General features: G+C 38.0%; 2 protein-coding genes across 27 annotated transcripts in view; both read right to left on the reverse strand.

The window, feature by feature from the left end:
- The window catches only part of ADAM23 (ADAM metallopeptidase domain 23), a 75,047-nt gene extending 71,456 nt beyond the window's left edge, over positions 1-3,591 (reverse strand). For 5 of the 12 annotated variants that reach the window (XM_080600381.1, XM_080600377.1, XM_080600375.1 and 2 more), the window contains exons 1-2: positions 3,181-3,589; positions 1,875-2,101 (exon numbers count right to left, since the gene is read on the reverse strand). In XM_080600381.1, coding sequence (XP_080456507.1) covers positions 1,875-2,101; positions 3,181-3,343 — 390 coding nt within the window. In that variant the 5' untranslated portion in view covers positions 3,344-3,589. Of the gene's footprint in view, positions 1-1,874; positions 2,102-3,180 lie in introns of all 12 variants that reach the window. The other 7 variants (XR_013953788.1, XM_080600379.1, XM_080600380.1 and 4 more) reach the window with 4 other exon arrangements.
- Positions 3,592-4,215: 624 nt separating this feature from the next.
- Positions 4,216-26,861, reverse strand: part of ZDBF2 (zinc finger DBF-type containing 2) — a 36,971-nt gene continuing 14,325 nt past the window's right edge. For 4 of the 15 annotated variants that reach the window (XR_013953783.1, XM_080600346.1, XM_080600349.1 and 1 more), the window contains exons 8-10: positions 26,754-26,851; positions 26,167-26,222; positions 22,381-24,962 (exon numbers count right to left, since the gene is read on the reverse strand). Coding sequence is in view for 7 of the 15 variants with exons in the window: in XM_080600346.1 (XP_080456472.1) it covers positions 24,932-24,962; positions 26,167-26,222; positions 26,754-26,851 (185 nt within the window). In the remaining 8 variants the exon portion in view is untranslated. Of the gene's footprint in view, positions 4,299-22,380; positions 26,852-26,861 lie in introns of those variants that run through there. The other 11 variants (XR_013953781.1, XM_080600350.1, XR_013953782.1 and 8 more) reach the window with 8 other exon arrangements.

Here is a 26,861-nt window from a genome sequence, read left to right on the forward strand (position 1 = left end):
TAAAATGGACACTGAGTGGAAAGATCCACTTTACACAAGGCTCAGCACCATGCATACTCAAGGAAATCAATACCAATTCTGTCAGCGCTGATTTCTGCAAAGCTTTACCCCAACAGGTATAGAGATATGGTAGGACACAGGAAGGATAGACAACGGCAGCAATGTTCTTGTGGGAATGCTGGGCAAGTTAAGAGACCGGCAGGCATTCCCCTCTGTGGATTTCCAAGAAAATCCTCACATAGAAACATGGAAAAAGCACTATTCCCAAAGTCAGGTCTCCAAACATTAGCAAATCGTTTTCTTCCCATATCACTCTCCAAAGAAGGGACGAAGAAGATCCCCAGTGTACAAGTTTATTGAAAAGAACGGTCTTGCTTCACAGGCAACTCCCCAGGGGTCAAGGGATAAGCCTCTACATTCCCCCAAAGAAACAAAATACTAACACCATTATAGTGAACAGCTTTAGAAGAGAAAATACAATTCCAAAGGACTTACACTTTTCCCATGTTTCTAATGATTGTATAAACAGAGCACATTCTGTCAGCATGAGCAATAAGAGGGTAACGAAGGTAGGAAGGTTGTTTTGTTTAATGTATCACTGATGCTGCTTATTCCTTCCTAAATAATATCTGAGACCTTTTTAACCGCTCTGCAAGCCAGTATCATGCATGCTTCAAGAAGGTTAGGGTGCTACTTCTGAAGGTAGCATTCTTTTAAGTAACTTCATTTTCCAACAACGGGACAGCTTTTCTGTTCCATCCGTAACAGACTGGTATATTTAGATACATCCAAAGGCACATCTGAATAAGTTAGAAAGCAATCTTTCTTCTCATTAAAATATCGAAACTATACAATAATAGCTTACTTCAAAGATTATACAGTAACTCCATGTTAATTTCACATCTGAAATGTCACATAATCAATACCAACAAAAACATACATAATGCATAATAAATCATCTTTTGAAAGTTTCAAAAGAAATGTTAGTTTTCTTGGTAAGAACTTCCCTATAGATAAGTCTTACAGTAATATCTTACACACTTATCTGCTTTGCTGTCTCTCTTTTCTACCATGGCAGTCTCTTCCTATACCTTCTTTACCTTCACTTTGCTTTTAACCTGCTTTAAGAAATTATTTTTTAAAACATAGATTTATAAAAATAGAATGGAATAATTTTAGGGGGTGCCTCTTAAATAACATAGATTAGAAAAGGTTTACCTCTTCACCGAGTTATCACACAAAACCAAAATCATTTAGTCCATACAATTTCAGAAAATTCATTTTGCTATTTATTATCTGTATCTGTGCAAAATAAAATAGTAACTCTCCCCCCTCAAAAACAATCAAACAAAAAAAAAAAACAGGTATTCAGAATTTGACAAAAACTTAACACTTTACAGTGGTCTTCACTAGCCATACAATGGCAGTAAATCAATACTGCATTTATTAGGTAGTGCATGATGCACTCAACGTCGAGTAACTCATGCTTTAAGATCAGAATTCTGAAGAAAATCCCTATACAAACATTTCTCCAGAATGGAGTTATTTTGGAAGAAGCATTTTGCTAACGATAGTATAACATAAGTCAAGCCACTGGAACTGTATATTGGTCAGACAAGCCAGCCTTGCATAATTCCCATTCATTTTTATCTACAGGTCAGCTTCTGAACCATTCTGAAATCTAAAATAATTGTTTTTAATTAAAACAAGGGAAATGGCATTCCTGTTTAATTACATGTCCTATTTTAATGCCTAAAAACGGTGGTGAGGACCAACATTAAGTCTTGAAGATCTGCAAAATAAACTATTCAAACACAGTTCCACATCACTTTTTTTTCCCCTAAATTCTGCAGATAAGGCTCTTTTTATCCTACCTTATTGTGCTTCTGCTGGTGCCTTGCTCTAGTATCCAGGATGTGGTAAGGGGTCTCAGAGTCCTTGTTGATGTAATAGATTAGTCTTGAAGGCAGCGTGATTTCTTTCTGGATTGCATTGCTGTAGCTGTTATTTTTACTGCTGCTGCTTTTATTCTGTTGAAATGTACTCTCTTCATCTGCCAGGACTCCCTCTATACTGCCTGCCGTTTCATTCCAATGCAGGTCTGAGAAAGAAAGATAATGCCAGCCATAAATTATATGGCAGAATATGTTTATTTCCATAAAAAAGCAACCTACTTAGCTTGCAGTATTCTAATATTTCATTAATCACTCAAGCAAACAAAAAGACAGCTTATTCATGGAGAGAGATCTGATTCATTATTCACACATGAAATGGTTTCAGAAATAACATTACTTATTTAAACGCATGTATAGTTTCACATACAGTCATGGATTATAAATATTTTAATGCCTTTCAATCACCAAGAGAAAAAAACCTTAATGGATATGTAGTTAGCTAGCAAAGGAAGATGTAGGGGATAAGTTCTCTTCCCTCTCACAAGCCACATACACACAGAAAAAAATATATATACACACACCTCTAGAAAGATTAAGGATACTTCCCATATTCCCAAGACAAACTGAAATTAGAGTTCATACACTCTGAATGCTAATCCATTCTCTTTACATAATGGGAAGTTTTCTAACTCTTAACTTTGACAAGAGCCCTTTTCTTCAGTGGCACCTTGTCAGACGAAATCCTGCATCCTTCCTTGTTAAAATTTTAAAACGCAGCCAACCAACGTGCAATGTAAAATTGATAGCAACGATTCACAAAACGACTATATCCAGCATTCCACGTTATCATAACCCGCTCAAAAGTGAATAACCGAAATGCACACACAAAATCCGATCCCAAACAAGTTAGCTTCCTAGCGAGACTCACACCAAACCCACCTATGTACGCCTGTTTTTTGTCGCATACCTCACCAGCCTATTTCTCCGCACGCCACCCTCCACCTAAACCACTGCAGCACCAGCCCCAGAAGAGCGGAGGCAGGGAAACCTGACATTTTTCTCCTTTTTTATAAGCAAGCGAAGGAAACCTTATCCGAGCCCCGGGCTTCCAGACGCCGGAGACGGCACGTACACAAAGCTGGAAGGGGCGGAGGAAGAAACGGCTCGGCGGCAGCGCGCTTTACAGGGGTTCAGTGGCCGGGGGAGAGGCAGGGGGGTCGGCAGGGGCGAGGGGGGGCCGCAGACGGACACGCAGACGGACGGACGGACGTCCCGCCATACCCACCGGCGGCGGCCGGGGGGCACGAGGAGCCGCGGAGCAGCAGCAGGAGCAGCAGCAGCCAGACGAGGCGGCCGAGGAGCGGCAGGAGCGCGGGGCGGCAGGCGGCGGGGAGGCGGCGGCCGCAGCAGCGGGGCTGCCGCGGGGCGATGCTGCCGGGTGGCTTCATGGCTCATAGCGCCCCGGGGGGCGGCCGGCCGGGGCGGGGCGGGGGGTAGCGCGGAGCTCCGGCCCCCGACGGGCAGCGCCTGAGGGGCTGAGGGGAGGGGGGAAGAGGCGGCTCCCGCCCGTCTGGCTCCTCGCGCCGCCGTTACGGGAGGCCGTTACCCGTTACCTCAGCGCGAGGGCGGGCGGCGCGCGCGCACCTTCGCCGCTTCTCCCCCCTCACCCGCCCATTTCCCCGCGCACGCGCGCCGCGCTGTCGCTGTCCGTTGTGCTGCTGCTGCTGCCGCCGCCCCGCACGGCCCCGCGCCCCCCCCCCGCCCCGTCAGGGTGCCCCCGGGAACCGCCGCGATGAGATAGAAATAACGGCGCAGAGACCATGGGGCCGCTGCTCTGCGTGCGCTCCGTAGCTTCAGGAGTCTGGAGGAAATCTAATCTGCGGCCTCACTGTTGATTTCTCCTCAAACCGTTTTAGATACCACATTCTTAGCACACATTTTGCCCACAGACTTCCAACAGCCCAGAATAGATGCGTTTTATTTTGATGCAGGTCTCCCTGCTGAGGAAATAAAGATGTTTCTTGTTTTTTGTCTGGCTGTTGCTTTTTATTTCTGTCACCTTATTCCTTCTAAGCTGAGTTTGAGTACCACACAGATTTAGAGAGACGAATTTTCTTGGCTTCACCTAATTTTCTTTAGAGCCCAGCTAGCACTAACCCTGGCTTTGTATCACTAAGTTAATTACCGTTACTGCTAGTTTAGAAAGAATAAGCAGTTTGACAAATCATTGCTATGCAGACTATTTTATAACAGTAGTGTTATTATTTTTATTTTTATTTTTTTTTTAGAAAATCATTCTGAATCTGCACGTGCTGCTTACCTCACGTTGGTCAGACAGGTGCTACTTGTGGAAGCTCAGAATCCAAGCACGTAATGGCAGACAGCATCAAGCTATGAGATGACCTGGGGTGAAAAATGACAGAAAACTCCTTAGGGTTTCTGCTGGCTGGGCCTAGGGAGAAACCTATACTAGTTTTCTGTATAAATTGGTATTCCTCAGTACTCATTTTCCCAGACACTTTCCATGCAGTCCATCTAGCCCAGCTATTCATCATTAAATATCACTGGAACCTTTCAACCAACAGCAGCTCCTCATTTATCCCCATAAACATGTAAACAGATCAAAGGACCAGTTATGTCAGTGCACCTAGATCCAAAATAAATAAGTACAGTCAAAAGAGATATTTTAGAATCAAAGAGTAGACCATACAGTTAAAAATTTAAATCCAGAAACTAACCGCAAGACAAGAAACACAAGTCTAACAACAATGAACACTAACAACAACGAATGCTAGAAGTATCTGCTCTTCAAACTATCAGTTCTTATTTTTACTATCCAGATTATGAGGTGTAAAAGCAACAATTACCTCTTCCTACAAAGGTCGGCTACAGCAAATTCTTTCTAGAGCCCTTTTGACTCGAGCAGAAATCTGCAGCACAATCACATAGCACCATCTCAAGCAGGCATGCTCAGTCTCCCATGTGCTGATCATGATGTAGCTCAAGCTGCATTTTATAGAACTGCTAAAAAGCTTCAGGTGGGCATGTGCAGTTCAGGAGCATAATCAGCTCCAGATGAAATACTCCACTAAGTGCCTCCACAGGTGCCTTTTTTTTTTTTAAACCTGCTTTCATCTTTGAAAGACCTTATGAAATAATCTCAAATAGATTGCACTGCAAATGTCTGAAAGCAAAATATCAAAAGCATGGATTATCATGGCAACATCTGTTTCCAATTAAATAAATGGGAACCTCTGAGTCAGAGACATGCAGGAAAATGCTGATAGCCAGTGCTTCAAGACTAGCTATGAAGAAAACATGTATTACACAAGGTACACACATACTTGCAATCTGGGTGATAAATAAAGCTTACATCACAGCTGCAGACTGTTGCCCAGAGCTTTTACATTCATTGCTTGTTTATCAGGATGGGGGTCAGTGAACGCATGGAATGAAACTGTGTAATGCTGCAATTCAAATCATAAGGCTTCAGATGCAAAACTGCTGATAGTAGTCTTAGCTATTCATACTTGTAAGCTAGTCAGGAAATATCAGACTAGGCTCTGTTACCTCAATGGTAAAGACACAGCTTTTCAACACGATCTAATCTCTTTTTCCAGCATCTCCTGAACAAAAAAAAAAAAGTAAAGTGTCAGTGTATCGCTTGACTTGGAAAAGTCTCTCTATAGAATATGTTTTTAATGAACTTGCTCCTTACCCAAGGCATAAATAATATTGGTCTTCCTGACTGAGTATTCCAGGAGTGTGTCTTACTGGGATATGAGGAAAATTTCTGGATTTCAACATCAGAGAAACAACCTACCTTCAAATATCTAACACTTATTTCAAGAATCCAGTTAGGTCCTATAACAAAGGGGCATGTGGAGTATTCCTGGATATTGCTCACAGACACAAACTATTTTCTGGTTTAATAGAAACAGAAATATTTCTCTTGCAGATGGAATATGAAGGAGAGAAGTTCAGGAGATACAAACATAGATGACTGATTTATCAAGCAGTAAGACTTAGCCAGTGTTCTTACACCATTCTTGCAATCAAGTTAACGATAGTGATGATCATTACAGAAGAGGAAACTGGAATCTCAAATAATCAGTTCAATGGAGAGCTTCCGAACACAGAAGGACTGTCTCAGTTACTTTTGTAATAGCAATGATACCAACCAGCAGTTTAAGACCGTCCTTGTGTGACTGAAGGGTATAACACCACAGAACGCAGGCAGCGCAAAGAAGCAGAATAGAAGCAGCCACTGCTGAACTGTGCCATCAGGCGAGTGCAGTTCTCAGGTGTGGTTATGACTTGTACGACTGCAGCACTAGCAGGCGCAGCCATAGGCTGCACAAAAACTGGACAAAGTGACAGATCTGTTAGAGAGATTTCCTTTTGATTGGCAGTAGCACATAAATCAGCCAGTGCTGTAAACAATACAACAAATATAAGAGTCCTGAGCAGGAGGGGTACCAAGCACACTGCAGGCCTAAAAAGCAATATTTACACATGGGCACTGAGTACCAGTAGAATCTCATAGCTGGCACATAACTAACCCACACAAACCTCTAATGTGCACACAAAAGAAGGCAGTAGCCAGTCTCTGTTTCCCAGCATGGGACTAACAGCTAAGACAAAGCTGTGCTGAAACTTCATGCAGGTCATGTTTCGTTACTTTCATAAAATACACCACAGCACATATAAAAATATCATGTGCAGTGTAAGTATGAATAATTTATATTTAGAAGAAACCTGGTAATTACAATGAACAATGCAATGCATTAGTATAACCTTTTTTAAAATCATACATTTGAATACTCACTGATTCTCAATGTTCAGCTATTCTCAAATAGCTCCTCAGTCATTAGTGTGAAAGAGAGTATTTCTGTAATAATGGCTGTTATTTTTTTTTCCCTTTACATACAATGTAACCATCTCTTGCTACACATCCCACCACCTAACAGCTCTGCAGCAACCCAGCATTTGGTCAGAAAAAAATACATACTTTTCATTTTTACTGTTCCACTTAGTTTCATTAAATACCTTTCAGCAACCCTGGAAAACAGCATAAACATTGCAGTAATGCAACAAACACATAAGAGGTTCAGGAAACGGAGTACTTGCTCTAGATTCTTCTGAAGCAAGCATCGCTTTCCAAGTTGTAGATCTAGCAGAACATGGTTTTTGCTGTTCTTCACTTTACCATCTTCTTGATTTCAACCTCAGACTCTTCAGAGGAAGAGCTTTCTCCTGTTAGTCAGTAGTTCAACACAGCCCTAAATCCAGCTTTACCCAGTGTACTATTGGGCACAACACTACCTTAAATTAATATTATAAAATATAGTACAGTTGAAATGCCACTTTTTCATTCCAAGTGTCACTCATTTACCAGGTTCTGCATACTTAGCATTACTGCTAGCTATTCCTCTCACTAGTACTACTACACAAATGAACTCTTCTATGAGTACCATATATGTTTCATGTTTCAGCACTACAGGTTAGAATATACATGGTAGTTAGGATATAATTTCCATCCCCTTTCCTTCAATATTGCGAAATATTAATGGTAAGGTCAAGCGAAGTAAAATGATAAAAAGAATATAACTTAGCAATATGTGGCAAGGAAGAGAGAAGAATACAACTGTGCCACTAATAACAAGTGAGTCAGATGTTTTATTAAGTACAGTTCAATTTGTATTCAGGTGAAATGTAGCATCAGTAAGCTACTTTTGATTGCAGTAAAGATTTATTTTGAATAAACTACTACACCAGACTAATTTCAGACCGAACTCGCTGTGTACTCTTGTGTAATTACCTGTGCATTCATAACCAAAGGATTTTACAAGCTGTTCAGTAGGATTCCCCAGCAATGTTGAAACTACTGCATGTAACTCACTGTATACAAGATACTGCAGTGAGGTACTTTTGCCACCAGTGGAAACATTAAAATTCTAAAGGCTCCAATTATTCACCATGTTGCCCAATTTATTAATAAGAAACAGAGCAGCAGCAGAAACACATTGGTCAATGAGGCTATCTAGAACACACTTGTCATCTATTCCAATACAGATATACTTAGCAAGTAAAACATATGCTGCCAGCAGAAAAAGTGCTGCTCTTTTAATAAGCAAGCAGTTCTAACTGTGTCTGTGACATCAGGCCCGCTCCCTGCTAGCTCCTTTCACTCTTGCGCATTAACATGAAAAACAGTGTCAAGGAAGAAGGACGGGGTGTTAGGGGAAAACTTACTTAAATATATACTTTTGTTTATGCTTTCTTAAAACTAAATAAATACAGTTCACACCCCATGGACTTGCTACAGCTGATCAAATACTTCCAAATGGTAGATTGTGAAAAAGCCAGACTCTAGCTGCTCCAGTGCGACTTTGCAAAGGAGAGGGAAGGTATCGTTGCTCTTTTCTTGACCCACTTACACACGCACATGGGAAAAAAGGACTGCAAGGGACCTCCTAAGGCATCCTGTCCAGCCCCCAGCTATCACTAACAATTCCTCTCATACATGGCATTTAAAAGTAATTAGGGGTTTTGCCCTTCCAATACCACTGGAAAGCTACTCCAGAAGCTCACTGTTTGAATCACTACGTAAATCCTCCTACTTCCCAGCCTAAATTTATTCATGCTTAACAGAAATCTGTTCTTGTGCCAGGGCTATCAGTAACAGCTCATTCCCCCTGCTGGTAGAAATGACCAGGCTGTCGATGCTTACAGCATCTAAACCCAAGAAGAGATGGGTGAAAATATGAAACTGTAGATGAAAACAGTAAGGATGTTATCTCCAACACAGAGATGACCAGAATAGCAAGGACTGCATTAGCTTGAGAAGCAAAAGGAATATGGCCATGCCAATATAATGCATGCTTGAACTACTAAACCTCACTGAAAACAGGTACTAGTTACTGGGAAGCTGTCTCTCTGGATATGGACATGCGGCATTTAGAAAGGTACAATAACTCATGTTCCCCCCAAAATTCTAAAAAACACTTTCTCCAGTATTTGCAGGTGCTGTGGCTGCTGCTCAGGTAACACATTTTTACAGTCTGGTTTCCTGTGTGCATTCAGCAGAGCGACCTGTGCTGATGCTGCAGCCATCAATGCTGTAATCCTGTGTTATGAAAGGTAGGTAAAAATGCTGAGGAACAGCAGTGTTAGTCAGGAAAGGAAAATCCTGGAATTTCCATAAAATGCAGCTCTACAAAATAGGAAAAAAATAGAAACTGCTACATCCAATTAGGCGTCCTGCCTTTTCTCCATAGATAAACTTGGACCGGTTTCCCTGCTCCTTTCCTAATTAGGCATAGGGATGAATCATCAGACACGAAACACGCTATCCTGAAAGATTCCTATTTGAGGACACATCTAGGATTTGGGACTGACTCCTCTAGAGACTCTAAAACAATATCTAACCATCACTTCTCCAGAGAGGAAGGTCTGAAATTTTTAAGAAAAATCTGTGCAGTGATATCAAAGTATTGCATGAGAGGCCTAGTGTGTCCCCTACACTTGAGTTACTAGCAGATATTTCCATGACAAAAACTAAGTTTCAGCATCAGATATGGATCCCAGTTTGGCATTATCATCCTTCCCGCCCTGTCTCCCTGTCCTGGCCTTCTAAGCTCATTTCCTTACAATATTGATATGCAAATAAAGAACATTTTCTCTCAGCTTTCCCCCACCAATCAGTCTGCATCTATGGGTCCCCAAATTTTGATGATTTGGTGATTCTCAGCACCTACCTGCCAAAGACAATATCTCCTAATGTCAACGTAGTAGTTTTGCAACATCACAATAAAATTATTCAGAGACCCCAGTGAATGCTTTTTATAATTTCTGCTGTTAATTCCTTGAGCAGATTCTTGATTCCTAAGGAAGCTGCAGTAAGCTTTTCTATTTCCCAAAGACCAGAAATAATCTGAATTCAATAATATTTACTAGTTTACTAGACTCAAACTGTCAGCACAATAACACAGTGGATACTTTAGGGGATTACTTCTTCCATTTTGTCACTTTGATATAAAGGCAAATGAAGCCCAACAGTCTTTCCTAATGTAGTACACATCCCTCAAGCATCTTGCTAATTTTCTTGACAAAAGTCTCAGCCACAAACCCTTAGAACACACACACACAAAAAAAAAACAACAAGCAAACAACATAAAAACCCACCTAGCCCTCACAACCATGGAAGCAGATACTCCCTTCTCTCCCCCACAAGAGCCACACACAATCTGACCACGTGGATTGTCACATCAAGAACCCACACTTGGGGATTTGAAATTATGCCCTTCACCCTGCTCCTTCCATTCTTCCTTTTGCCCACATGAACTTACACTCAGTCACCTTCCAAAGGTCTTATTATTTCTCTACATGCATATGTTCCACATGATTGTTTAGGGTTGCTTATCTAGCTGGTTAACCATGAGTTTAAGCACGCATTATTACGGGTTGTTATTATGGAAATGTAGCGGTTTTTGAAGACTTTGTGGAAATTAAGACAGCATTATTCTATTCTACATGGAGTTTCTTTGCAGCATACATGAAGGAAAAAGTACCAGTTTTCTTATGACATGTCCCCTCAAACCCCCAGCTGGGGGGTGGGGGAGGGATGGAGAACATTTATGATTCAAAACTCATACTTCATAATACTTTTTTCTATGATTATTTGTGAAACTACTTCTTACAAGGAATTCATGAATTTGCTTTTCTCTCAAATTCCATCCACACCTCATGGATGAGAAATGCTCCGACTTTAACCATCTTTCAGCTTCTCTTCCATTATCTTGCCGAAGAAATTAAAAATCAAAAGGAATTGCACCTGACTAAATTGGATTTCAGACCAAGCCCTCTCTCCATAACAAAGGCATGCCCCAAACTTGCTTCATAGGGTTACAAAAATCAAGACCTTAGTCACAGAAACTAGAATTATTCTTAGCTTTTATGACTGTTCCTAAATGCTGATGCTGCACACAGGCTTGAAGCGCAAAAGAATTTCTTAAATAAATCTTCTTACACTTCAACTGGTAGAGCTTGGTGGATTGAAGCATAAAACAGCAGGGGAACATGACCAAAGATACAAAACAGATTAATTGCACAGTCCAAAGTACAATCTGACCTCTGCAGACCAAAGGTAGTTCAAGGCTCTTCCCACTGGACAGTGCTTTCCTACTTTTATATTGTCTTGGCCCTATCCCAAAATTACGTTGCTCTCAAACACAGTTGCATAATAAATGAAGCTTCCATTTACCAAAGAGATCTTGCTGAGCACAAAATGTCTTTTTCCTCATTCTGCCTATTGATAAATTGAGGTTTTTTTCCCCTTTTCTTTACAGAAAACAGCAACAACCATGCATTGATTGGGCCACCGTTCAAACAATACAATAGTCTTTCACAACATTATACCACCTACATTTTTTATGGGGGAGATACAGATAGATGAATTAATATGGGCATGAACTATCACTGTAATAAAAAAAAAATCATGCTTAGAATGAAAACAATGTAGCCAGAGTTATATAATCTCTTTTGCATTATTTTGCCAAGTAACAACCAGAAGAAACCTGCGTAATTCTACTTCTGCTCCAGGATTCTCTGTGGCCCTATCCTCAGCTGCATTGCAATCCTAAATTTGCTTTCACTGCTATTTTAAGGTTTCCATTTAAAGAGAGAGAAATGCTGGACAGAACTCCCATGGTACTTCCTCTTTGCTGCTGGGCTACCGGGGAAGCCGTGCTTAGCAATTGCTACTGGCCTTATACATGTGGCCAGACGGTAACAGTCCTCAGACTAGGCTTAGATAAGAATGCAAACAGGCTTAAGGTGACATTTAAATGCTAGTTTCTAGAACCCCTTTTCATCCCAGACACATATGTGCAAAGGTAACGATTTGCAGAGCCGAAACTAGAACCTCTACTGGAAGCACTAATGTGCTTATCCAGTCAGGGTATAAAATGTAACTTGGTCTATATGAGCTGTCATGCAGCTGAAATGCAGAGCTCAAATTTAAAATATTCATGATCATCCTAGCAGTATTTTTTTTCATCCCCTCCAAGAAGGCAATGAAGAAACAGTCTTACATTTTCAGATGTAACTATTTGTTTTACAGACGGAACATCTTTTGTTGGGCTGCCAAGCCTGAGTCATCCCTACAGACTCATTTCTAGAAGAAGCATGCACATAGGACTGACAACTGATCACAAGCTATTTCCTAACTTCCATAAAGATGTTATAGGTTTTAAAGCAACCTAGTAAAATTAAGACACAGTAACCTTTACTTTATACTAGCAAACGTTAATAAAATTCTTGGCTGCTGTACTTATGAAGAAATTTTTTTAATTCACAAAACTAGGTCACTGAGGAAGCAATGTGCTCAAACAGCAGGGGAACACTCTGAATGTACAGACTGAATATCTCCCAGCTGGCTACCGCAGCTGGAACTGCCCTGCTTGCCTCTCAGCTGCTCTCACCATGATTTTGGTGACGAACGTCATAGGGCCCTGAGCAGAAGCAACATGACCCAGGAGTGATGAACTCTGAGAACTTCTCCACTGGTATCACCAGGAGTTAAAATGTAACCTACTGGTGTCAAGAGAGAACATAGGCAGCAAAGAAGGTCTTGCAGCTGATATACTACAGTATTAAGATAGAAAATACCAGGTGGTAACAACTTGAACTTCTAAAAAGACCAAATATTGGGAAAAAAGTGATCTTCACTTTGGAATTTTTCTTTCACTGGAGATAAAAACATTTACTGCTGACTTTTCAAGGTAACTACCAATTTGAACAGTTGTACTAATACACATTTCATTCTGAGAAAAGCCTTCGGTCTTTGATCATCTCCTGAATGTTTAATTAAGCAAGCAGGGTGAACACATCACTTAATCTGTACCCAATGGGAAATACGTTCCCTTCCATTCCCTTTGAGACAAAGTTACACTACTTAAAACCAGATTCACACTAAGTCTTATAAGACTATAATCTTCCTTCCTGCTAGTCCAGTCAACTGCAGCATAAATTCAACAGCCAATCTGGCCTCAGGTAAAGCAGCCAGACCATCCTGACTTTTGTCTGATTTTCCAGTCACTTTGGGGGGGGGGGAGCTGTGATGTTTACATCACCATTTTCAGATGTGAAGGTCGATATTCAGAGTGGCATTTAAACATGGAACCATCTCCTTTGGATTCTGGCTTGGAGATAAATATGTTTGATTTACAGTTTAAGATGTGCTAGAGCAAAATCTGAATATAAAAGCACCATTAATTATATCTAATCTTTTGGTCTACAACAACACTGAAGGATATCCAAACACTGATCACACCTGAAAGCTCAGTAACCACAGCAATAGTGCAAAGGCACTCAGGTCTCTTGCAGGTGCCAGGACAAGCACAGTGTACTTTTGTCTTCACCATCCCTCGGCTTCCTGTCCTCATATCTCTGTTGGAACTGAGGCACCTGTGAACGAGGACTTGGGAACAGTATTAGAATTGCCTCCCCTCTGAACAGCTCTGGAAGAATGGGAATTCTCTGGGTTCATGGAGGAGTGTCTCAGGTTTCAAACAATTTTCCTTTGTTAGGCAAGCAGCTTTTTTCCTGGCCTCCTCCTAGCTCCTCTGCTGTGGTACTACATTGTCATTTCAATGGAACTGAAAATAATGAGACAAGAAGTGCCAAATGCCCATCCAGCGAGCCTCATACCACGTCTTTCACAGGTCTCAGAAGACTGTATCAGGAGACACAGTGATTCTTTGCTGTGTTCCCTGAAAATCAACACTGTTTTGATGGAAAATGCTGTAATCTCTTCTCACTTATCCTGCCAAACCCAACTTCCACCCAGCACAAATCCCTGGTGGGATTTGAATTGGGCTGACAGCAAGCCCTGTTACCTTTCCAATTGACTCTTGGAGATACCAGATTTTCCTTTTTTTTTTTCCCTCCTCCCTCTCATTTTTACAGTATAGTTTTCTTCAACTACACACAGGGATCTTTCCATCACCTTCCTCATCAGATATTTCTGTCCAAATACGAAAGGTGGCTGAATATCCAGAAGACTCTCTGCTCAGGGCACATAGTAATTAGCATACCTTGTGCCAGGAGGAAAAGGATTAAACCTTCCTTGCCCAGCCATCTGCTGAATATGCTCTGCCAATGCAAGAAGAGCATTTTACTATACAAACTGCAAGAACAATGTATCTACTTTCCATGCTGAAATTCTGTAGCTTTCCATTGAAAATAAAATATGGGCCTAGTACAAAAAGTGGAAATGCACCACAGCACAACAAGACCAGAGAATGATGTTATTGAATCATAAATTTTAAATTTGGGCACCCTGACACTAGGAGAAAAAATGGCCATGTAATGCAAGTTTTCAGCGATTTCACAAATCACCTTCAAGACATCCATATTTGCTCAGCAAACACTCGTGATAACTAGCTGAATAGGAAAATTGGACCTGGCTTGTTAGATGGAGGAAAAAAGAAGAGAGGCTGAAATTTATTTGTAGAAAATAATGCTCTAGGCCTTAAGAGGAAGAGACACCCATGTTCCCTCAACTCCCATTTGTCACACCATCCTTCATCAAAGTATTTTCAGTTAAAACAACAGGTAAGTTCTACTCTACAGAAAGATAATTCAATTTCCTGCTGTATTTTGATAATATTCTTACATTATGTTTCTTTGCAGTCTGGAGCAAAACAGGCCTGTTTTGTTTCCAGTTTCCTACCAAGGAGGATGGAGCTTCAGCTCTAGCTGAGCCTATGCCTCTCCTTTCCAGAAGAGCTGCTCAGAAGCTGGCAGACATCATTTGGATTTGTCCATGACTGATGCTGCTCAGCTTGCCCAGAATTTGGAATTGCTGGGGACCAGGTGCACTGGTATCCTTCAGGCAAGTCATGGAGAGCTTGGGAGGTAGGCCCTGCTGCAACCCGCCAGCTCTGCTGCCCCTATGCGGGAACTCTGCAGGTGGGCCTTCCTCCTGTCAGGCCTCCAGCCAAAACAGGACCTCAATGTTTGTCTACCTGCAGCTCCTAAAGCAAATAAAAGAATCTGGATGAGAGAGAGATAATGACGTATAACCTACTGCCAACCCTATGTCTTAAGTCAGGACAGAATGCTTACCAGTAAATTAAGCCTCATATACCATCTTTCCCCTTCCTTCAGTATTTATAGTCTACTAGCTGGATCCTGAAATATGATTCAAAAGAAAGCAACAAAAAACCCTTTCCAAGAGCTGCTGAGCAGACTCAGCATCAAAGGATTTCAGAAGCAGAACATTAAAATACACTGTAGGAACCAAGCTTGGACAGAGCTTTATGCCTAAAACAAGTTTTCCCTATCTCTGATTTCTCTAATTCCTTTAAAATCCATACAACAGCAGCTCTGTTGCACTTCATGAGCCTTGTCACAAGTACAAGCCTTCACGCTGACACATTTTAAAAATAACCCGTGAGTAAGATCTTGTTCTCATTTCTGTAAAAACTCCCCTACTGATGATAAAAACTGGTTAATAATTTAACAAAGTAATCTGAGTGTTCTAAAAATGGCACAGAGCCATTTATATTTAAAGAAAGTGCTTAGTTATAGGAGATTAATCTGTGAGAGAGGACTATTATTTAGTAAAGTAAATGCTTCCAAGTCATCTGCATAGACTCCTAATATTACCTGCCAATGGGTAACTATAGGCCATTCATTCCTTAACCAGACTGCTCTCATGTTAGAGAATGGTTAAATTGAGGAAAGAGTGGCTACTTACAGGATTAAATATTAATCTACAAGAAGTTAACGCACTTTGATCCATGCAATTAAGATCTCAACTCCAACAACCTACCAAGGCCCCAACAAAATCAGGAGAAAAGTTGGCTCCCTACAATCCAGTTTATTGATCTGAAAATAAGAAAGAATTGGGGGGTTTGTGTTTCTTCAGCGGATTCTGAAGGGTTGATAATCCCCAAGTTTTCAAGGACCTCCATTTATTTTAGAATGCCAATTTTTATATATACATTTCACATCACTGAGGGCCCAATCCTCATAAACACCTAGCAAAGTTTGGGAATGACAACCAGACTCTAAAAGTCAGTGTGTATGTTGATTTGAAAGTGAAGAAGGTCAAAGTTAGTGAGCATTTTCATGTTTAAAAGCATGTTGCTTTTAAACAAATTACCTCACTTTTCCCACCTTTAAAGCATGAATGACACCAGTTTATCATGAAGAAGTATTGTCAAGAATAACTAATTGGAAATGGAAAATGGAAAAACATTAATATGTGTTTTCATTGTCTGGTTAGTGCATCCCAACACCCTTTCGATTCACCTTGCAGATAAAAATACAAATATATTTTAAAATGTTTTATGACTGATATCTGTGTTCCAAAATGTTAATAATTTAACAGTTTTATTACTATTCAGACAAGTTAAATTTTATAACCAAATGTATCAATGTAGAGTACTGAGCTTCTAGATAGCTGAAAGTGAAGCCTGAAAGAAAAAAATATGGTTCCAAGGCATTTTCTGATTTGGTTTATAAATAGATGGTTTTGACATACCACACACAAAAATAAAGCTATAGTTAGCTAGCCTGAGGCAGCTGTGCAGCTGGGAGAAGCGCATACACTGGCAGCCTATCTGTGCAGTTGCCTGTGTTGTGATACATGCTATCAAAACACCCGTTAAGAATACAGCAAGAATTAGCATTTTGGTTCAAGGCACAGCGACAGGAAGCGATCTTTGATTTTATGTTATCCAACATGTAAACCACTGAACAAAAGCAAACAAAATAGATTCCTAATTGGAAGCAGCAGGTAAGAAGCTCTAAGGCAATTAACTTTCTTGGCTGGTTTGGTGCAAAACAGGTAAATTAATGTTTGTTTTTGTTATTTATTTATTTTTTAATTTTAAAGCACTTTCAGTATGATAAATATATGAATTACTTTGCTGGACAGTTGCATCAAATGAACAGGCAGAAACATTACTGGAGTATGAACAGTGCTACGAACACCCCCGTAGAACAGGGAATCCTATTTAGGGACAGATACAGACTTATTTCTGCCACTGGAGGTTTCTGCATTGACATCGTTTGATTTCAGACCAACCATGTGGATAATATTGTGCCACAACTGGAGCATTCTGGCTCTAGAACAGTAAAAAGGCGTTATAGAGTTCAGTTGAAACTTAGAAGCAGGTCCCCCAGAACTGACAGAAACCTGCTGGTAATCTCTAATTAGATTTGGACTCTTATTCACTATATTCATGTCCTATTAAACTCTGCTGAATGGGGCATATACAGCAACTCCAAAGTAATTTAATACGTATAAAAATAAAGCATATTCAAACTGCAAAATTAGGATCCACATCCAAACTCTCCCAAAACTCCATTACTTCAATGTAATTTGTTTCAGATCTATCTTTAAATGAAACACATTCTAGCTGACAAATAAGCCCACTGTATGCTCAAATACAAATGGATAAAGCCTTGATAACGCAGCAAAAACCGTGAAGGGCTTCTGTGCTATATCCAAAAATTTCTAATCAAGAACCATGTTTTCTGCCCCTTTACCTAATGCCTCTTCAAGCATTAATTTTCAGAATAATAGACATATGTTTTTCAATCAAAAGAGAAAAAATTCAATGGGTGCCAAGTGATAGAATATTAAACAGCTAAAAAAGAGCAGGTACACTCCCACACACTGCTTACAAAATCATCTCCTGAAGTCTGAGATACTACGTGACCTTCACTTACATCAATTGCATAAAGTTTCACAGAATCACAGAATAGTTGAGGTTCAAAAAGAATTTCTGAAGATTATTTAGTCTAAAACCCCTGCCAAGCAGGATCACCTAGAGCATGTTGCGCAGGATGGCATCCAGGCAGGTTTTGAATATCTCCAGAGAAGGAGACTCCACAAGCTCTCTGGGCAGCCTGTTGAGTGCTCTGTCACCCTCAAATGTTTAAATGTTTACTTAAAAATTAAAAATTAAAAAAAAGATCTTTTCCCCAGAAAAGCATCCACTCTTAGTATATAAATACATCAGAATTCATCATTTAGAAACAAAACCGTGAGCTTTCCTTGAAAGTACAAACATGAGAATGTGATATAAGTGATAGTCCTCTTCACTTTGAAGTGTTAGAAACATGAAAAAGTTAACCATGTCTAAACTTGTGCTGAATTTCAGCACTCAGTCCTTTCAAATCTACTTATAGCCTGAGCATTTTGACTGTCAAGACATCGATAAATGCACAATGTAGCTCTTTAAAAGAGCGTTGAAGGAAAATAAAATAATAATAATATACAGAAACAAAACCCAACCAACCAAAAAAACACACACACAACTTAAAACTTTGCAAAAAATTTCCAAGTCACTCATACTCCTCTGGAAGCTGATGTCTTTCCACCTTCTCCAGACGTTATTCAAGAATTTAGTAAGAATCATGCAGCCTGATGACAATGGAGCTCAGATTCACAAGCCAGCTTTTGGAAAATGTTAATTCTTTCCCCTTGTAAACTTGAGAGAAATTAATACATTTACAAAGAAAAAATAAAGCACTACCATGCTACCGAAGACAGACTAGGAAGTTGAACTGATGATACAGACATGCCACGGTACGCGAACAAGAAAAACAAAACCCCATGTTAAAGTAAACTTAAAGAAAAGAAAGACAAACAATGCAAACACACATTGGAAATATTTGCAATTTCAGCTCTCCAATAGAAATTTATCAAGTTTTTACTAACAGCAAATTTAGTAGAGTGCAATAGAAAAATGCACTAATCTGTCTGGTATTACTGGCCTAGCTGTTCTATATTTTATTTATTTATTTTACATACATCGCTATGCTTTACAGGGTAAACATCACTGAAGTTTAAGAAAGGAGATAAAACGATAAAGTATAAAAATCCCCCTTAAAGCAGCCTACCTTTTTGCACAACTCCACCAATCTGCTTTGGAGAAAGCAATGGCAGCACAAGTCAGCAAAGGAACCCCTTTTTAAATCCTGTTCCCCAACCCATTCTCATAAGAAGCTATTTCGTTTAATTATCAGCAATAGGAAGCCAAAATACTATCTCCTTACAAACACAGGCAAGTGAGACCATAAAAAAAAAATAAGCAAGCAAATAGAATAATAATAATAATAAGCTCAAACCCCAAACAAGCCCCAAAGAAATAAGCCACAGTATATTCCCCTGAATATTTGTAAAATATTCATTAAATCTAATTAACACTAAGGTAGTTAGAACAAATTATTGGACACATGGCAAAGCAAACCAATACAGAAATCTCAAGCAACAACAAATGGTTCTGTAAACTTAGAGGAGATGATGGGAACACATGGCTTGCCAGAATACAACTGAGAGATATTTATGACAAAATCTTTGTTAAATAAAATGCTTCATAGGCCACAATATTCCTGTCCCCCCACCTTCCCTGAATGAAAGTCTTATAAAGAAAAAATTGTGGATGAATTACAGAAAAAAATCTGTAAATTAAAGTTTTGCATGCTCTACAGTTAAACGAAATAAAGGAAAACAGATGACTTGACCCACTAGCTGCACTAGGGAGCTGAAAAGGATACGGTAGCCAACAGAACACTTTAACTAGAGACATATGTGGATACTTGGCTCCCTTTTAAAATTTTCTTGAAGTCAGATGTATGAAGGCATAAGCAATAGCTACATAATTACTATATTCATGTTAGAGCCAAATGACACTCATCACACCCTAATCTCAGAGAAAGTAAAGATGGAGAACTCTGCATTGCAGATGGAATTCTTATTTTAAAAGGGAGGAGCATGAGGGAGAAAAATATTTTACGTGCAGAAAAAATGAACACTAATTTTCATTGTAAATGTCTCTATAAACTTGGAAGTAAAAGAAATATGTAATATACAATTCTGTTACCGTGCTATCTTTTAAGCTCTTAAAAAAAAAGTGCATGTGCTTACTAACGCACTTCACAAAAAGCAAACACTGACATCTAAAGTAAGATTACTGAAGATAATTCCAGATAATATTGAACACTTAAGAGATCTTTATATCCACAAAAAGTGCTGTATGAACATTAACTAATTGTTGTAGGTGAAAATATGCTGACTTTGACTCCAACATTATCCTGACCCCAAATTCCACCATAAATATGATATGTTGGCAATAACTCAGGAAATGATAATTTGCAAGAATAGTGTGGAAAACAAAAGCACTAGATATTTAAAAATCTAAGGCCATGAAATATCTGTTGCCAAAAACTCAGTATGCTTACTTTTTGTTGTATGCAGACTGAGTCTAATGCTATTGAAAAGAAAAGCCCAAGCATTTCCATCACCTTGTGGACAACTGACTGATTAGTCAACATTAGGGCAGAATTATAACAGAGATGCTTCCAGTGTTCGGAGAAACCCACTGGTAGCCACATACAGCCTTAGAACTTCTGGCTTTTATTTATTAAACTGTTTCTTCTAAAGGAAATAGGTGCACAACTTTTGCTATAATCTTTTTTCCCCCTCTAACAGTTGCTGAAAGGATCAAAAGAGCACTACCAAAGAGAAATATTATTTATGTATTAAGCAAATAAATGTAAAATACCAGAAGAAAGAATGATAGAATCTGAACTGAATCATGACAGAAAGTAAATGGATTTTGATAACTGTTTGCAAAGGTTCAGACAAAACAGAGATTAACGTATAAGAAATACAAAAACAGAAAACTGAGTATTCATTGGTTTTGTTTCATTCTATCCTTGCTACAACTGTAAGTCTTACTACTGTTCATTTCTACGTGTCTTCTTAGCACTTTAGTGTATTAAAAGGCACGTCACGCATGTGCATTGTATCCACAAGGGAAGCAACACGCATTCTGAGGATTAAACCTATCCCCTTCACTGTTAATTCTGTCAGCATAATCTTCAGACCAGCAGACAGCTTTCTGCATGAGCTAGAAAAGACATATTTTCATTGTTTTGATTCTACAACTTGTTTCTGCAATATTAATAACTAAGTAGACTATAATGAACATTTTCAGTTGCACTAGTGCCAATGTCAATGCAATATGACACAGCAAATAGGAAAAGCTGACCAGTTTTAATACATTAAAATACATTTTTAGGATGCAAGAGATCAAAAAAGCTATTTACAGATGCTAGTATTTGTGAAAAACTGTTTTTCAGTATTCCTTAAAGAAGGAACATTGACAGAGAAAGCCTGACAAATAATATGAGCTATAATAATGTATAATAATGACTTGTGTTCGTGTCTCATCAAAAAATCAAAAACAGTTCTGGACTTCAGGGAAATCATTACAACTTCCAGTGTCACACAAATACAATAATTTCAAGCATTAAACCACTAATGACTCCAATGAATCTAAAACCAACTTAAAACATAAGTTTCATCATAACTCTCAAATATTCCAATTTAAACTAGATCTCTACTATACTTGACACTCTATAAACATGTTATGAATTGCTCACATCTCCCAGGAAAGATGCAATCACCAGATCAAAAATTTGGTTACAGTATGATATTTGTCACTCCAGGTTTAGAAGGTAGAACTGTATCTAATGCATTTAATGAGGCACTTTTTGACAGCACAACAGTGCTGAAGTAGATAATTACACTCAGATAACATAATACATAATAATCTTCAAGGATGGATTGAAAATTGCAAAGCATATCCCGAAATTTTATGACATATTAAAGCCTCAAGAAACAACACGTCTATGCTTTTCAGCCATTTGCCAATTCAAGCTGACACATTTGCATGCATCACTCCTGCAAAAGATTATGCTGTTTTAAACAGGCACTGTTACAAACAGAAAATGTCTACTAAATTTAAAGAACAAGGTGTTCTATGCAAGGTAGTCTATTGTTCAATAAAATTGTATAGAGTACAATTCTGGTATTCTATTTACCAGAAAACATTTAAACTATTTTTACACACAGTTTTAAAGGCAGTTCTTCTGCATGCATTGCAAGATCATCATCATAATCAAGATTTATTTGGTCTACAGTTATGCAGAATCGATTGGCTTCTCTGTGAAGTAGAAAACTACATAATATTATGATACTTTCAGGCACTGCCCTCTTTAATAAACATGCCCTCAAAAACAAAACAACTAAAAGCCAACAATGTTCATGAAGTTCTGTGGGCACCTTGCCAATTGGTTGGTTTTCTTGGTTTCCTGCTGCCAAAATGCAATTGAAGACATCTAAAATACCTCCAATGCTTTTTCAGTGCTATCCTTGGATGTCATTGCTTCAGTTACCACAGGATGGGATGAATCCTGGCTTCATTGAAGTCAACAGAAGACGTCACTGGATCAAGATATTGTAGTTGTGAACAGCTGTTTAAATTATGATTAGCTTTCTTCAGAAACATAGCTTACTGAATGACACTTTGTGGTGTTCCCTCCACAACAAATTATAACTATTTTCAAGTTAATTAATACATCCAGAATTCAAAAAAAAAGACTACAAAAACACAAATTTGTTTTTTATTTTATTAAAACAAGATTGGTTCTGCTGAAGGAATGAATATAGTCGTAACTGTAAAACAATATAAGCAAACAAGGAACAAAACCTTTGCTTCTGGGCATGCTCAAACTTAGGCGAGTACAGAGTTTTCAGAAAATTATCATCTGGAATGCTGTAAATCACAGCAAGTAAGTCACTGACAACAAAAATTGCTGGACTTTAATTGCATTAAGCAAGTGAGGTATGTTTTACTTTTCTTATCCCCAAAACATCAAGAGCTGACACACTGTTCTGTACGAATTCAGACTGCTCCGTTGTGAGGCAGATTTACCCTAGGTGAAAGACAAGGGAAAACAGCTAAATAAGTTAAGATTTATCATCCCACATCCTTTTAGCACTAGTCAGTGAAGTAAGCAGACTCCGAAGCACTGAAACACAAACATGAACCTCTCCTCTACACTTCAGATCAGGACAGCATCCCCTTCTGTTACCTGTCACTAATTTATTTCCAGATACTATATCCTGTCCTGTAGCTCTTCATAACATTAAGAAAAAAAGTTCAATTGCATGTCTGAGAGCCAACGATACAAAGAATATCCAGCAATATCACTGGAAAAGTCTGTGACATCACTATGTTATTACAAACACATACTATGTCAAATGACCGCAAACAGTAGAGATAAAGAAGCAGATTAAAAAAAAAGTTAAAAAAAACCTACATCAGGCAAAAATGTTTCAAAATACATTACCAATTGTAAGAATGTGAACACCAATAAAAATGTGTTCTCATTTAGGCACAAATTTAGCATGAATCTTTGGATTAAGTCATAATCACATTATAAAGACAACTAAATATCTCATTGCATGCAAGTCCCAGAGAGGAGTACTTTGATACTACAAGCACAAAAAGAACTAGAAAATGAAAAAGCCAGTCAGAAAAAAAAAAAACAGAACTGCTAGGTGCAAGCATCAGACATCTAAGTTTTGGGGGACTTATTATACTGTTTGCTTAGCATCTAGCACAGTAAAAGTTTAGATCACACTCAATGATCACAATACTAATGATAAAGATCAATCTGCTTAGAATGAGGTTTAAAAATTGAATGAGTACTTTACAGAGAGAGACTTATTTAAAATTATTAACTGTATTGAAATTATAAGTATGAACTTATGGAAGGTCAAAAATGACATGCACAGAAGAAATAGTAACATTTTTCTATTCTATTCTATTTTCTATTCTATGCAAGCTATTCTGCATCTAACTGCTGCCAGTTAGATTCTAAAAGCATGACTTTGTTCCTCTTCAGTCAAGTTATCTTTTCTTGCTTTTGCACATTAAGACATGCAAATATACTGGTAAGCACCTTTGTCCAATGATGCAAAAAAAAAATCCTTCCAATTTCAGTGAGAAAGTATTTCAGCGAGAAAGTATTTCAGCATTCAAGTTTTCCATTGCTGTAGCCTCTACAACCATGTTTTGAAGTTTCAGCCAAGATGTCAATGAACAGCGTGCTACTCAATAACAGCAGCAGAATATATAACATTAATGAGGAATTAGTATAACAATTCCTCAAGATCCCCAAAAAACTCCTTTGTCCTTCATGCACATGGTATTATATCTGCCTTTTTTTTTTTTAATACATATTTTCATCAACTCTTCTTCCAAGGCAGATTCTACATTTGCTTCTCTCATACCACAATCTCCCCTCTTTCCTAGCAGTCACTGAGCATGCACAGAAGAGGTTTTTAAACAATCATAAAAGATGCATAGAATAAAATCTGAGCATACATTAAATCTCACTTTTACATTTTCAACCACAGAATTGTTTCCAGACTTGGACCTCAAGTCTTCTTCTTTAATAAAAGTTGTTAGAGTTCATCTTCTTTTTTTAAATGTAAATATATAGCTACTTACACTTTTAATTAAATAACTTTTCTCTGTTAAAAAAAAAAGTAAAACACCTCAACAAAGGGGTCTATCATGTACCCCGCCACCCAAAAAAAAAGATGCTAAAAAAGTTAGTCATTGTATAGTCCACAATATACTTTATTACTCTCAATGTTTCAAGGAAATTTCTGTGCTGGAGAAACAAGCTTGCAATAAGTGAGTATGGAAAACAGTATTTTTGAGTGTAAACAAATACACACTAGCAATCAAAGTAGAATGTGCATTAAACCTTACTCAAACAGAACAATCCATACTTTTCATATGTACAATATCGTGAAAAATTAGACTGAAGAAATTAGATAGGAAAACATTCTTGTATCATAAAAATATGTTAGAATGGGACTTAAGAGTTAATTTAAAGCTTTGCTTTAAAACAAACTTTATCTTAAAAATCTTTTTTTTTGGCTTTAAAACTTTAATCTAAAAATTAGGCTTTCTATAAAAACCATTCCATTAAAATTTTGCTTTAAAAAATCAGTTTTATATTAGACAAAATATTAAATTATACAGGCACAATTAGTTTAGGGCTATAAGAACTCATAACCCCCTTTTTTTTTTCCAGTGACTTGTAATCCAGTCATAAGATTCTTTGTCAACTGACAAACATAGGAAAACTCATCCATAGAAACAGACTTTTATTTCAAAACTAAAAGAAAAAAAAAAGAAGCGTCAGATGATATTTGACTTGTAATTTAGTTTCCAGCTGGCTTAAGTACATGCACATCGTTGACTTATCCTGGGAAATATGCACATTTATATAGTTGGATTTTTTTCTTTTTTTGATTTACTTTTTTAACAATGAGTGGCTTATGACGACAGCTTTTACATTTCATTCAGATGCTGTATTTCAAAATACAACATTTCATAGCACAGCTTTATCTCAATACAAACTAGTGACCCTTGACACTTCAGAAAGCAAATCAAGAACGTGTTTTGAATTTTTTTGGGGGGGGAAAGCACACATATAGTGTGTAATGGCAGAGAGAGCAGGGTCTCAGTCTTTTATATATGCTTTCTTACAGCATATAAGAAAGATGTATTGTACAAGTATAGAATTTACAAATAACTTTACAACAGGATAGATTAGATAATATACCAAATTGCAAATTTGCAAACCAGAGCCCTGCCTGTGACGACATTTAACTCTGTGCTTAATTTAATACAAGTGAACAATTCATTTTGATTTTAAAGTGTAGAAACATCTTCAAGACTAGGGTTTGTCTCCTAAACACACTTTAATTAAATAAGCTGTCATCATAACAACTAAAACAAAAGCAAAACAAAAAACAAACAAAAACATACCCAAAGAAACCAAAACAAAAGCCAGAAACAAATATAACCGAAAGCCACAGAACTATGGTCTTTTTTTTTTTTTTGCCATAGACAAAATCATAGAGCATCAATGGCCTAACAAAAATCACTAATGGAATACAATTTATTTATTTATTAAATTCAGCTTATTTAAATATCCGTTTTAAACAGATATTTTAATTTTAATACATTTAGATTGATGCCGCTTTAGGTTTGTTTTATTTAAATGTTTTACTGAATATTTAAAATAGTTTTAACTACAGTACACAAAAACTTAACCAACAGTATGCCCAATTAAAATCCAAAAAAAAACCCACTGGATCTCAAATTTAAGATTAGAACAACTCACTGTTACTTGTCTCTAACTTTTCCATACCCTCACTAAGGAATGTAAAATTAACCTATAAACTTTATCAATAAGCTATTAAAAAAAAAAAGCAGAATAAAGTAAACCTAAACCTGTATTCTCTTTTGGAATTTGAGGTTTCAGTATAGCCACCACCATTGGAACAGTACCCAAGGGAGACATATTTCCTTACCAGCATGGTCCATTATTGCTTGATAACAGCCCACAGTGACTTGTTGCCCAAAATAACTGATTTGGACATGGTTTCAAGAAAACGTTGGTATAAAAACACGTATAATTGTATTTCATTTCAAGAAAACACTGAATTGATCTGAACTGCATCATACTGTATTAATTTCAATACCACTCCATAGGCAAGTATATACCATATTACGTGTTGAACAAGGTGTGCATATATACAAACACAAAATACATACACAGAATTCACCCCAGATTAAGATATCTTAAATTAATTTTTAGCATGAGTCATTTTTTGCACTTTAAAATTATGTGGAAAAAAATGAGAATAGGCACAATTAGTACAGCTTCTAATTTACCCTATTGTAGTGCACTATTACGCACTGATAATACCATAAAAACAATATGATACTATTCAAGCTCATTTGTTTTGATGCACAAGTGAAGTCTAGTAAATAGGGTTCTAAGTGCTTTTAACTCAAATGCACAACTTCTGCAGCTTTACACAGTAGGACAGTGCAATATATGCCCCATATATAATGTCCCATATATCAGGAACAAGAACTCAGTTTAAAGTTGTACCTGTTTCACATTAGACTGGCTTTGCACTTTCTGCAGCTCTAACACTTCAACTGCTTTGTCTATGACCTCCTTTTGTTCCCTTCTTTTCCAGGTGCTGGCTATAAAGAA

This window comes from Anser brachyrhynchus (assembly GCF_964034855.1).
Source record: "Anser brachyrhynchus genome assembly, chromosome: 7".
Classification (NCBI taxonomy): Eukaryota; Metazoa; Chordata; class Aves; order Anseriformes; family Anatidae; genus Anser; species Anser brachyrhynchus.